Here is a 14,077-nt window from a genome sequence, read left to right as displayed (position 1 = left end):
AACCTCAAAACCTGCAGTCCGGATCGTGGTTTTCTCTAAGATTAGAAATGTCCCTACCTAATTGTAGATACACATACACACTCAAAAGTTGTATCCATGAGCAAGTTTCAAAGTATTTTGCAACACAGTCTGTGTGGCAATCCTGCCCTTTCCCCACCACACACAATGTTTCTTGCAGGACATAGTATAAGGGTGAGTAGGAGAGTAAAAGGTAAGGGTTGGCTCACATATACACAAAATTAGCATTATCACCTTTTGAGACACGCAAGAACCCTATGATTCATCCAAGGTACACAGTAAGTTGGTGTCAGGACTGGAAAGAGAAAGTTTTTTTTGGATGCCCAGCATGGTGCCCTGCCTGTTGGGTTGCTCTTGGCTCTGACCTACCTTCCCTTCCCTTCTAGGCATTCCAAAACCATCTCTTCTCAAAACACAGTCCTCTGAGGAGCTCACTGGGTTTCCTACAGTAACCATGGGTTTAATTTTCCAGTAGGGCAGTGTTGTAAACATAAACACAGATGGAAGAAAGCAGTGGAGCTGTAAACTACATCTTAACCATGCCCCTCGTTAAAATCTGTTGTGTTTTGGCTTTCGATTTTGGTGAGTTACAGTTTTCATCTTTCTTAAAGGGCCAGTACAGTAAAATTACCTTCCGGACACCCCTCTATCTTGGTGGGGCTCCCAGTGCATACTGGTTGGTCAGAGCAACAGGAACAAACAGAGGCTTTCAAGGCTGTGTGCAGTCGCTCACCGTTAATGGGAAGAGAATCGACATGAGGCCCTGGCCCCTAGGGAAGGCACTCAGTGGGGCCGACATAGGTAAGTGGTTGCCCAGTGAGCCAGGGTGCTCTTGTGGGATTGCTTTTCTGGTGTGGGCCACGGAGGTGAGCAGCTTCATGGATTGCAGCCCTAGGCAACTGGTTAATGCAGAACTTCAGGAGGGAGGTGGGCCCAAGGGGTGAGGTTGGTGCTTTGCAGACATTATGACCTGAGCCTGACGAGCAAGACATGGTAAACAATATGGCACACCAAACCCCTGGTTGTGTCCCACTGCCCTTGGCCTTCTTCATGAAGCATGGCATGGTCTCATCCGACAGATCAACAAGCAGTTCAGCCCTTTCACCCTTCCTCACTCAGTCCAGTGGAAAAGCCAACACAATAATTTAAGAAGAACCTTCATAGGCTCTCTGCTTCCAGGAGAAATGGCCAAATTCTAATTCTTGACCACTGTGTCCAACACTTTCTCAAATGCCCGCTCCTTAACTCCTCACATTAGCTCTAGGAGGTAGCAATTATTATTATGACTATTTTTTAAATTTAAATTTTATTTTATTTTTAAAGATTTTATTTATTTATTTGAGAGAGAGAGAGAGAAAGTAACAGAGAGCATAAGCAGGGAGGAGAGAGAGAAGCTGGCTCTCCCCTGAGCAGGGAGCCTGATGAGGGACTCCATCCCAGGACCCTGGGATCATGACCTGAGCTGAAGGCAGATGCTTAACCGACCGAGCCACCCAGGCACCCCTATTATGCCTATTTTATACATCATGAAACTGGGGCTAAAAGTCAAATAAAACATCAAAAGAGCAGGCAGAGCTGGGACTGACTTTTTTTCTACTTTCTTTTTTTATTAAGACTTTATTTTTTCAGCAGTTTAAGGTTCACAAGAAATTTGAGGGTCAGATACAGAGATTTCCCATATACCCCCCTAACCACCCCCCTGCCACAAGCATGGCCTTCCCCATGACCAGCATGCCCCTGGAGTGGTACCTTGGTTACACCGGATGAACCCGCACTGACACATGAGTATCGCCTAAAGTCCGTAGTTCATGTTACGGTTCACTCATGGCATCATGCATTCTGTGGGTTTGGACAAACGTAGAACGTATATCCGTCATTACAGTGTCATACAGGGTATTTTTGCTGCTCTAAAAACCCTCTGTGCTCTGCTCATCTATCCCTCTCCTTTCCCCCCCAACCCCAACCTCTGGCAACCACTGATTTTTTTTTTATATTCTCTATGATTTTGCCTTTTCCAGAATGTCACATAGTTGGAGTCATGTAGTAAGTAGCTTTCTAAGATGGGTTTCTTTCAGTTAGTGACATGCACCAAGTTTCGTTCGTGCCCTTTCATGGCTTGATGGCTCATTCCTTTTCAGTGCTGGATGACGTTCCATCATCTATATGTACTACAGGCACGTCTGTCAGGCCTACTGTAGGGCCTCTTGGTTGCCTCCATGTTTTGGCCAAGTTTTTATTTATGAATAAAACTGCTCTAAACATCAGTGTGCAGGTTTTTTGGGTGGACATAAATTTTCAACTTTTTTGAATAAGTACCAAAAAGGAGTGTGATTGTTGGATCACATAGTAAGAGTATGTTTGGTTTTGTGAGAAACTGCCAAACTGTTTCCCAGAGTCGCTGTACCATTTTGTGTTCCGACCGGGAATGTTTGAGAGTTCCTGTTGCTCCACAATTTTGTTAGCATTTGGTGTTGTCGGAGTTCCAGATTTTAACAGATGTGTGGTGGTATCTCATTGTTGCGATTTGCATTTCCTTGATGACATATCATGTGGGCATCTTTCCATATATTTATTTACCATCTGTCTATCTTTTTTTGGTGAAGTGTCTGTTATGGTCTTTAGACCATTTTAAAAATCAGGTTGTTTGTTTTCTTATGGTTGAAATTTAAGAGTTTTTTTAAAAATATATTTTGGACAATAGTCCCTTATCAGATGTGTCTTTTGCAAATATTTTCTCCCAGTCTGTGGCTTATCCTCTCATTCTCTTGATGTTGCCTTTCATAGATTAGAAATATTTAATTTCAATGAAATCGAGCTTATCAGTTATTTCTTTCAAGGGTTGTGCCTTTGGTGTTGTCTCTAAAAAGTCATTGCCTTACCCAAGGTCATCTAGGTTTCTGTCCACACCACCTTCTGGAAGTTTCACAGTCTTGTGTTTTACATTTAGGTCTATGATCTGTTTGAGTTAATTTTCATAAAGGGTGTAAGATCTGTGTAGATTATTACCTTTTTTTTTTTTTTTGCACGTGGATGTTCAGTTGTTCCAGCATCATTTTTTGAAAAGATTAAACTTGTTTTTAAAGGAGTAAAGATATTTATTCCATCACTGAGAGCAGATAGACAATTCTAAAGTCGGTTAACTCAGTGACCGTCTCAGTCTGCTAGGGCCGCCGTAACAAAGTACCACAGACCGGTGGCTTTAATAACATTATTTTCTCACAGTCTGGAAGCTGGAACTCCAAGACGAAGGCACCGGCCGATTTGGTTTCTCCTGAGGCCTCCCTCCTCGGTTTGCAGATGGCAGTCCTTCCACAGTGTCCTCACATGGCCTTTGTCAGTGCCTATATCCCTCGCGTCTCTCCCTCTTCTTATAAGGACACTGGTCAGATTGGATTAGGTCCTACTCTTAAGACTTCATTTAACCTTAATTACCTTCTCAAAGGTCCTGTCTCCAAATATAGTCACCTTGGGAGTTAGGGCTTCAACCAGTGAATTTTTTTAGTAACTTCATCATAAAGATGACTTTATCCAGATGAGTTGTGGTGCATATGAAGTACTAAGAACAAAGCCTTGCGCATAGCAAACATGTTGTAAATATTTCTTGCTATTGATATTATTATTAATATCCTGACTCCACCCATTAAGCAGGGTATAAGTTTTCTCTCTTCATTGAACTAACAGGGAAACAGCCCTGAAGGACAGATCCGTAGTCTCCACATTGCACGGTCACCTCTGACAGGTTAAGACATTGTGAAGTTGAGCAAGGACCAATTTCTGGCAGCATTTTCAATTCTCACATGGTGCGAAACCAACCTCTCCACTGAGCCGATGGCAGCAGGCGGTGCTGGCTCTGGGCTCCCTGGAAGCTACTACTGGATTCTTTGATGACTATGAGCCTTATGGTGAACCTTAATGGCAGGCATCAGTCACATTGCCTTTTTTCATTTTTCTTCCCATTTTTCACCGTGACATGCTGGAAAAGGGTTGCTAATCCTTCCTCAGCCTCCATACTTAGCTTTACTTTGAGTTAGTCCTTCAGAAATTCAAGTTCTTTTAAATTAAGTACGGTGCCACTATGGGGAAGTCTGGGCTCATACCAACAGCAGTGAATTTCTGGTGTGGATACAGGCATCCAGAAGAAGGTAATGACAGTGGCAGAGTCACGGTTCCTCTGTCTGGAACCTCTAAGTGGGTACTGCTCTCTGCGACCCCAGCTTTTTCTCTGTCCCCCTCCCCACCTCGCCTCAGCCTACCTCCACTCCTCAGAGGGGCCTTTCATTACGCAAGCTCTCCCACTTCATCTCCTTCATTAGATTAGTCCCAGTGATTGGACTCTCTCTAAACTCACGTTCTAGACCGGTCAGCAATCTCAGCAAAATTTTGCATTCTCTGGTCTAGACTTGCCTTTTAGTATTTCTACCCAAATTCTCAAACCTAAACCACCAGCACTCCTTTTTTCCAATCCTCTCTTGGATCTCCACACCCCACTGGGTCAACGTGACAAAGCCAGCTTCCCCAGTTAGTCGAGACTCAAGAGGTCTGAGGTGTCCATGGGTCTCACCATGGGTTTATCACTCTTTTAGTCATTCTTTCCCTCAAGATACTTACGTAAGCATCTGCTTGATGCCAGTCATGATGCTGGGTGCTGGGGATAAAGTAATGATCCTAGCTCAGCCGTCACGTAGCTGCCACAAGGAGAGACCAGACTGATCAAACAATCACAAGGGCAGATGTAAAATTACAATTTGGTGTAAGCGTTACAAAGAAGGAGTGACAGTACAACAATAATGTGTAATAAGGGAATTTTATGAGCTGGAGGTCCAGGAAAGCTTTGTGAGGATATAACGCAAAGTTGCTATCCGAAGCATTTTTCTTCTCGAGCAGATAAGAGAGGGAAGAACATTCCGGGCAGAGGAAATGACTTGTCCCAGTGGGAGTGTGAGGGGGAGGTGGGTACCCTGATGTAGTCTGTGTTTTGAAAAGATCCCTCTGGCGGGGGACAGCTTTTTGGAAGCGGTATTCAGGAGGCACATTAAACGGGCCGAGCCACTATGGAGACAGGCCGGATCAGAGATAATGGCGATTTGCTCCAGGCTGGTGGTGGTGGCAGAAGTGCGACTGAGTGGACAGCTCTTCAGTAGGGGAGATAGACAGGGCTCGGTTATGGACTGGGGGACGGGGGCAGGAGGGTTTCTCCCTGTCCGTGTGTCCTTAATGTCTTCTACTCCATGATGTGCCACCTTCACGTCTCTCCTCAGGGGCCCAGTTTCTCTCCTGCCCTCACTACATTGTCTTGGATAAACACCAGCCGGCATCTAGTAGGTTCAGTGTCAACCAAAGTGATTTTATATATTGATGTTGGGGTCCCGCTAGCACTCTAGGCCCAGGACCTGGCAACCCACTTGCTTCCTCCCACTCTCAGTGGGAAGTTTCCCTCCTTTCTAAAACCAACCTCTTGTTTCTCTTGCCTTTGGAGATGTGTCATGAAGAGAGTTGCTGTGGCTGGTGTCAGAGAGGTTGCAGCCTATGTTCTCCTCTGTGTTTTTCAAAGGAACTTATTGTCACTAACAATAAGTGAGCAAGATAGAAGGGGCAATAAAGGGATGTCTTATCTATAGTCGATTTGAAAGCAATAATAAACCAACTGAAAGTTGGTCTGCTTTTTATTATAACCTTTTTTAATGGCTATCCCAATGATGTCAGCAATAAATATCCCCTCCCTGGAAGGACAAACCGTTGATCGTGGCTCCAAATGGAGATCTACTGGCTTGCCGTAAAGGTAATAGTGAAAATAAGTACAATGAGAACAATGTCATTAAATTCTAGTTTGACTCAATTCTGGTTTGATTCTGGCCTATCAAAATCCACCTCTCTCTTTGTGAAAAAGAGAGGTTAGTGAGTGTCATAGAAGCCCTATCTTTTCATGAACAACTTTTCATAATGAGACAATTAGGAAGAATGAAACTTGAACAGAGCATAACTTTCTTGCCAGCCAGTATGAAATCATACTATCTAACAGCATGTTTATATATCGTTTGAACTGTCTGTTGCTTGCCATCTATGTCATGCAAGCCACACATTTGAAAACGTTGTCCTCCTCTTAATTAGCTGAAGGAATAAACATGAGTATAATTTTTAAAAAATTAATAAAACCAACCTATTTATCTCCACTCTGCACCCATCCTTCCCTACATCCCTGGACCTTGCTACCAGGATGATCACGGCTATAACCCAAGAGTTCTTAACCTTTTGTGTGCTATGAACTTCTCTGGCAATCTGGTGAAGCCAATGGACTCTTCTCAAATGTTTTTATTATTTTTTTAAGGTTTTTTTTTTTTTTGAGAGAAAGAAAGAGAGTGAGAGCAGAGAGGTGGAGGGGGCAGAGGGAGAGAGAGAATCCTAAGCAGGCTCCACGCCCCAGCACAGTGCCTGATGCAGGGCTTGATCTCATGACCCTGAAAGCATGACTTGAGCCAAAATCAAAGAATCAGATGCTTAACCAGCTGAGCCACCCAGGCGTCCCAAGATTTTATTTTTAAGTAATCTCTCCACCCAACGTGGGGCTCGAACTTACAACCCTGAAATAGAGAGAGCATGCTCCACCCACTGAGCCAGCCCGACGCCCCTCAAAATGATGTTTTTAAATGCAGAGAGTAATATCCATGGTAGGAAACACTCACATTGAAATGAAGCCATACAGTGCTTTTAAGCTTTGTTTTTGTAGAAGTATCTGTGCCTCTCAATTATTAAGCATTAGAGAACAGGATTATTTAATGGGGGTGCAATGGCTACCGTGATTTCAAAGTAGTAATTAACATAAATGATATTTTGAGATTATCTGCGACAAGTGGGCTGTGATGTGACAATAACTCGGGTCTGTTGGTCATAGGCCACAAGCACTGCTTATCCTTTGAGCTTTTGTTGCCTACATTAGTAACTGAAGAAAACACTCTGTTCAATTGGAAGTGAGGGAAAATGAAGATTAATGTGTTTCCCGTATAAGTTCACAGGCCCCCTGGCCTGGCTTCTTCACACTTGCTCAGGTCCCCCCGCCTCACACGGTCCTACTACCCTTCCAGCTCGGGAACCCTGGACGCCTCTCTCCTCTCTTTCTAGACCCAGCTCTCACAATTTTCCGGGCCCCGTGTGAACCCCCTGCGGTGGGGCTTCTGCCTTCCACTGTGCAGCAAAATTGCTCTCCTCAAACCGGGTGTGGTCATCTCTTTACAAAACGCACAGCTTCTCCTCCTGGACTTGTCAGCAGTACTAAGTCTGCCTTCTCCCTGTGCTCCTGCCCCTCCCGAGCCTCCATGACCCTGCCCCAGTCCTCCGAGTGCTCTGACCTGGTCTCCTTGTCTTCTCTGCCGGAGCCTCACCCTTCTCTGGTTGCCTGGGAGTTCCATGGGGCCCTTTCCCCATCCTCTCTCAGGAAGCCCCTCCACCTCAGGGTCACCACCTCCCCCCCCCCCCCGGTGTGGGGACTATGCCCAGGGCTCAGCGGGGGATGTTGGCACAGTCACCGTAGGCTTCAGCTGAGCGAGGCCAGGCCCTCTGCCCCCCAGCAACCGGTTCCTGCTCCCAGCCATGCTCACCGCCCTACTCCTGCCCCTCTTCCTGCACACAGCCCAGCTGGGACCCTGGACGTTATGCTAGAGTCTGCCTCCACCTTCAACCTCTGGAAGGAACGGCTCTTTCTTCCTTCCCTGTGTCTTCTCTTTCTCTCCATGTCCCCTGCTACCACCCTGTCCAGCCCCAGGTTCCCTCCCCGTAGGACTTCGTTCCTCTTTCCCACGCCACTGCTCCCAATGCGTCTGGCATACCACGGCCAGTAGAATCCTGCCGAAACACGCTTTCAGCAAGGAAATGTCCCACCCCACTCCCACCTCTTAAAATATAGTCACAATGCAAATATATACAGTCATATTTTCCCATGTGCATCTAAAATAACCCAAGAATCCCGTGTCTTCCTGTGGGAGTAGTCCTTCTCTGAGAAGGAGTTGCAGCCCGGCCGGGACCGGTGGGGGCGCGGGGCCTGCGTGTTTGGCTCCCATGGAGGCACGTCACCCTCCCTGCGGAGTGGGGCTGCGGGTCGTGTTCTCCAGCTGCGGCTGCAGACCACCTGTCACTTCGGCCTGAATTTACAGGGGCCCCCGCTGGAATTCACCGAGGCCAGCCCACCCCGGCTAGAGCAACGAGCCTTGTGGAAGGGCTTGAATTCAGCTCTGTCACAGACCCCTGAGGTCAGCCTCCTCGCCTGGGTGCACACTATACCCAGCCCGGCTCACTCCCTGCCCCACCCCCCCCACCCCCCCACCCCTGCCCAGGTGAGGCTGAGCATGGAAGCAGAGACCAATCAGCTCAACAAACGCAGAGGACTAAGGAGGAAAGGATGAGAGGCTTGCAGGGATGACACAACCAGGCCAACAGGGGGCGGGGGGAGGTGAGCTTCCAGCCCAGGTGGGCACAGCATCACCACCTGCAGGGCACAGGGGTGGACCTCTCCATCAGAGATGTGCCCCTTAGCCCCCAATCCGGGAAGAAGTGTTTTGTACTCACCTATGTCGTTCTGGGCCAGATAGTAGCCCTTCTGTCTAATTTACTTCTTACATACAAGGAGACAAGGAAGCCCACAGAGGCAGAAGAAAAGCAGTGCAGGAGAAGTCCATTTGTTTCCCTTTCATCTGATGATCTTGACAATGACAATGTATGCCCTGGATGGGCCTCTCTGATATGTGTTTGGTAAAGAGAATGGACCCACCTGGTGTTGAGTCTGTCACCACTTCTTACTTCAGGCCACCTTCTTGTCTCCCATACGATTGTAACTTTGGAGGTAGAAATAGGGATTCTGGAAGGCACATGCTGAGGTATTTTGGAGCCCCCAAGCCCCTCCCTGTCCCAGACAGAGGAGTGGATGGCTCAGGCCAGGTCATACGTTAGACATGGCTTCAGTCCCTACCTTACTGCCTCAACTTTGAGCCCACAGGGCGGTAGCACTTAAGGTGATTGGGGCCACAAAAACTAGAACGCTTTTAACAGAAATGCCATGTTGACATTGGAGGGATTGAAACACACTCTTATGGGAATAAGAGAGATGAATTAAAGCAGAAACAGCTCATTCATCCTTGTCAGTGGTCATAAAATTATCCAACAATTTAGTATTTGATTTATTGTGTCCACCATGTTTTAAAGATTCTGTGGCTCTTCGTAAAGAACAAGACAAAATCAAATTAAAACAAAGGGTATGTTCCACTTATCCTGAAAGCTGTTTTGCAGTTGTGCTGGGTACCGATGAACAGGAGTGGGAACTGAACTGTATTTATTTGGAGACCTGAGCTGTTGGCATGGCCAGCGCCGCCCTCTTGGCCTGGCTCACGTGATGGATCAGTTTTGTAATTCCTGTTCTGTATGTAGGGGAGTGCAGCAGCGGACTCTGTGACGAAGCTTCGTGTGTCAACGGTGGCACGTGCATGGCCGTCAAAGCCGACTCCTACATCTGCCTCTGTCCTCTTGGATTTAAAGGGCGGCACTGTGAAGATGGTGAGAGAGAAACAAGTGGATTGCGACCTCTGTCTGCACTGTTAATCCATGTTGATGTAATTTTTCACCAATGTGCCTTTAGCAAGGTCCCATACATTTTGGGGGGATGAAAATTTATGCATTGTTGGGAGACATGGGAGAATCTTTTTTTTATGATTTTATTTATTTGAGAGAGAGAAGCGAGCATACACAAGGTTGGGTGGGGAGCCAGAGGCTGAGGAAGAAGCAGACTCCCCACTGAGCAGGGAGCCCTACATGGGGCTCAAACCCAGGACCCTGAGCTGGAGTCAGATGCTTAACTGACTGAACCACCCAGGTGCCCCCCCCCCACCTTTTTTATCAGGTAGGAGTGTCTTTGAGTGTTGAAGTGTCAAACCAACCAAAGATATGTTCATCTGAAGATGCTCTTGGGCCAGGCTTTGCTGAGCACCTTTTGGCCCTCAAAAAACTTTGAAAAACCTCTGTGCGTCTGGTCTATATCAGACCATTTGCAGCTCATGCTCCTTAGAATATCCAACAGTTTCAGAGAAAAGGTTGGGAAGATACACACAGAATCATGAACAGTGGGATGGGACAAAAGTCATCTTGTTTCTCTGTCTTTATATTGCTCTAGTGAATTATTCCACCTCTCATACTGTCTGTATAGATCTCAATACATGTATGTACCAACGTGTATATATACATGTAAACACATGCATGCACAAATCCACACATAATAATGGAAGAGTTTAAAGATTTAAAAGATTTTGGAACACCATGCAGAGTTGAACATGTTTTAACTTTCTCACCAATGATTCAAATTTGGACCTAAGACACTATCCTGAGAGAAATTCTTTTTTTTAGCACTGTATAATCTCAAATATCATTTCATCTAGAGGAGGGCCTATGATTTCCAGTAAGCCAAAGCTGTTACGTATCATCTCATATTTTGTGGCCTAACACAGTAAAGGTTGGTCCTTGCTCACGTCACACGTCACTGCAGGTCAGTGGGGGGTGGAGGGCGGGAGGCCTCTGCACCATGTAGTAGCCATTCGGAGATGCAGCCTCCTTCCTTCTAGGGGCTCTACCAGGGCCTTAGAATCCCCCCCCCCACCGCCCCCGCTTCCTGCATTCAGCTAGCTGATGAGGGACGAGAGGGCGCATGGGAGATGGAGGGAAGTTTGAGGGGCCAGACCTGGGGTGCTGTATAATAGTACCACCCACACTCTACTGACCAGAATTCAGCGACGCCTGCCAACTAACCCGGGGCTGCTGGGAAGTGTAGTTGCACTCTGTACCCAGGAGGAAAAGAACGTGGCTAGTTCCGCCACAGAGGGCTTTCTAATGACATGCTTCTTTCCTCAGCTTTCACCCTGACCATTCCTCAATTCAGAGAGTCCCTGAGGTCCTATGCTGCAACCCCCTGGCTCCTGGAGCCCCAGCATTACCTTTCCTTCATGGAGTTTGAGATCACCTTTCGGCCAGACTCGGGTGATGGCGTCCTCCTATACAGCTATGACACAGCCAGCAAAGACTTCCTGTCTATCAACATGGCAGGGGGCCACGTGGAGTTCCGCTTTGACTGTGGCTCTGGGACTGGTATTCTCAGGTAAGGGCTGAGACCTTCAGGCTCCCCCCCCACCAAAGCTAAACAGCAGTCACTTTGAGAAAAGAGGACTTTGTCCTAATAGCTTGTGCTCTTCCTGTCTTCCCTCCACACCTACCTTTTCTGAAATTTGTCCTGGTGTTTACAGATGACATGCTTCCTTAATGGCTCATGCTTTCCTTCTGGCAAGATGTCCTTTTCTCCAGTAACTCCCCAGCAGGGAGCGATTCTCTGCTTCAACCTATGGCGGCCGGGCTTGCTTCACATGGGGGTGCCCCTGCCTTCATCTGTACAGTGGTGTCAGGAGAGACTTGAGGAAGTGTAATTCACCGGCACGTGCTCAGAGCAACCGTCGGTGGGCGCTCAGCAAATATGCGATGACTAGGAAAGAAGTATTGACAGACATCGCATGAACAGAAATGTCCTTGGTGACCTCGCTTTCAATTTTTACTCTCCTCTTGCACTGTTTCTTTGATGCTAACCCGTTGTTGAGCGAGTCTCTTACTGTTCTCCATGTAGGAGCCTGGCCCTGGGTCAGCCATCGTGGGACTCATCCCTGACCACGATGCTCCAGAAGCCAGTGTGATGAGTGGTCTCACTAGCGTGGCAGGGGCTTGGTTCTTGTGAAGCACTTGCTGGTAGGGGCAGAATTGGCTCTGAGTCGTCAGACCGTGCCTCCTGTTATCTCGCTTGCACTATCAATTTATGTAGCAGATCGATTGTTCCCACCCCGTGTGCCACTATTTTCATGGCTCACTCAGAGCCTGTGGATGGTAGGGGCAGACATTCTTCTTATTTGTCTATGTCTCCTTCTTCTTACTGTCTTGGTCCCCTGGTAGTTTTTACCCTCAAGCCGGAGGCCTACTCATCGAAGGCAGGCACGCTCCTTGTTCCTACATTTGGCGAATTGTCTTTTGAAACTCACTGCGAGGTTTCGTTCAGTGGTGCCCCGCAGCAGGCAATCAGTCGGTGATGGTGGTTTTAAAGGAAATTGCGGGCTGCGTTCAATCGTAATTCATATTGCTAGACTGTCATTTTTAGGAAGAGCGTGCGGGAGAGATGGTACAACCATACATCGCCCTTAACTGCTGGTCATTTTTCATGGCTGGTGGGAAATGCTTACTGCGTTAGGTTCCAACAGTTCTTAAAAAGGACTGTTCATTTTTGTCCCACGGCTGGATTCGTGCACATTAGTGACACTTCCTACCTTGGGGCATGGACAAACATTTTTGTACCTCTGGTTATGCAAAATCATCCTAGGTCCCAAGACAACTTTGGTGGGTATTTAACTGATTCAATTTACATATGATTATGCAAAACAATCTAAGCAATTCACGTAGAACTATTCGTCAAGTTGAGAAGGGAAGACACCTTGAATATCACCTTGTGTTTTCAAATGGCTTCCTCCTGGGTATGGAGTGACCAGAAGGAGCAAGGGGAGGGTCGGGGTTCATCAGCCTCCTCCTGACAGATGGCCCCCTGCACCCCACACCTCCGCAGTGGCAGCTCCCGCTGTGGCGTCACAGACACATAGGACCTGAGTGTCCAGCATTTCTCTCTTTCATAATTCTGTGCCTCCTTGAGACAAGAGGTGGTTTTAATTTTTTTGTTTTTTAAACGTGCGTTATCTTCTCCCTGTCTAGTAGGAAAGCACCTGGAGAAAGGATTCTGCATAGTAGGTGTGATGAAAAGGAAGCAAGTGCTCAGAGTGTCCAAGGGGCAAAGCACCCCCTGTCCCCTCCCTCTCCAGTGTAACCTGACAACAGTGATTACTGTTGGTGTTTCAGGCGCCCCTTTGCAAGATGTTTATTTTGAAAACCATTTCAAAGACTTCCTGCTTGATTAAGAACGTCCGCTGAAAGCCCGAACCACAGGAAGTTGTGGAATTGGCCAAATCATTTTAAGTTTAGGAAAAGGATAAGGTAGTCAAGTTCATTATGAACTTGATTCAAAAATCGAGGCAATTGCAGTGAGCTCGTGATGGCTGGGATCAATACCAGCCTGCCGAGGAAAGCAGGTATTGACAGGGAGTGACCTCTGCAGGACAAGAACGCCACCAAGGCGCTGTGACTTATCACGGAGACGGGGCTGCTCTAAGAGCGCCTCTGATTTCTTTATTGCATATCGATTTAGCCAAGGTGATTAAATTCTAATTGCTAAGGACAAATCACAAAAGCATTTGCCAGAGCATAAAAAATCAAGTGAGAGGGTGGAGACCTTTCGATAATTGTGCCCATTGGTATTCCTGACAATTTTCTAAAGATGAGCCAGGATCAAAAAATAATTGGGAGGTTCAGTGAAGGCCAGGAACTAGACACCGTTAGAAATACAAATGCAATAATTATACTCTTCTTGCATACCTCACTATCCAAAGTAATGTGTAAAACTCTTATCGATAACATTTAAACTTCAAGTGCTTCCACCTTGAACTAGTAATTGAATTTTTAAGGTACCTCTGATCCTTTTCACAGTATCAGACAATATGGAATCCTCCCCTCCCAACATTTTATTATGAGAAATTTCAAACATACAGAAAAGTTGGAAGAATTATACAGTAAACGTCCTTATACCTCCCATTTGCCATCTACAATTAATATTTTGCTATATTTGCTTTATCACATGCCTAACTATCCTTACATTGATCCATCTATCCAACCATCCATCCTATCTTTTTGATGCATTTCAAAGGATGCGGCAGACATCAGCACAGCAAAGACTCTGTGTTTTGTACGAGAGCCCAGGTCATTTCCTCCTTTTCAAAGCTTGTGTGCAACGGTAATCACATCTCACCCTCCTGTCACCTCTCGTCTAGAAAATCGGGCTCCTCTGACCCACATTTCAGGCTTGTTGTAATGAACAAATAGAATAATAGTTGCGATGTTCTACCATAACGGGGTCCAACAGATAGAGCTCACACTGCGGTGCTTACTAAGCAGG

The 14,077-nt window shown here is 46.6% G+C and overlaps 1 protein-coding gene across 1 annotated transcript in view; it reads left to right on the top strand.

Moving 5' to 3' along the window:
• Nucleotides 1-14,077, top strand: part of EGFLAM (EGF like, fibronectin type III and laminin G domains) — a 178,784-nt gene that overhangs the window by 134,764 nt on the left and 29,943 nt on the right. Inside the window, exons 13-15 of the mRNA XM_045787293.2 lie at nt 630-819; nt 9,430-9,555; nt 10,900-11,143. Of these exons, the coding sequence (XP_045643249.2) occupies nt 630-819; nt 9,430-9,555; nt 10,900-11,143 (560 nt within the window). The remainder of the gene's footprint in view (nt 1-629; nt 820-9,429; nt 9,556-10,899; nt 11,144-14,077) is intronic.

This window comes from Ursus americanus, chromosome 15 (genome assembly GCF_024610735.1).
Source record: "Ursus americanus isolate L20-20 chromosome 15, mUrsAme1.1.p, whole genome shotgun sequence".
NCBI classification, from domain to species: Eukaryota; Metazoa; Chordata; class Mammalia; order Carnivora; family Ursidae; genus Ursus; species Ursus americanus.
Note: the sequence above shows the minus strand (reverse complement) of the source record. Positions and strands in the feature narration are given on the sequence as shown.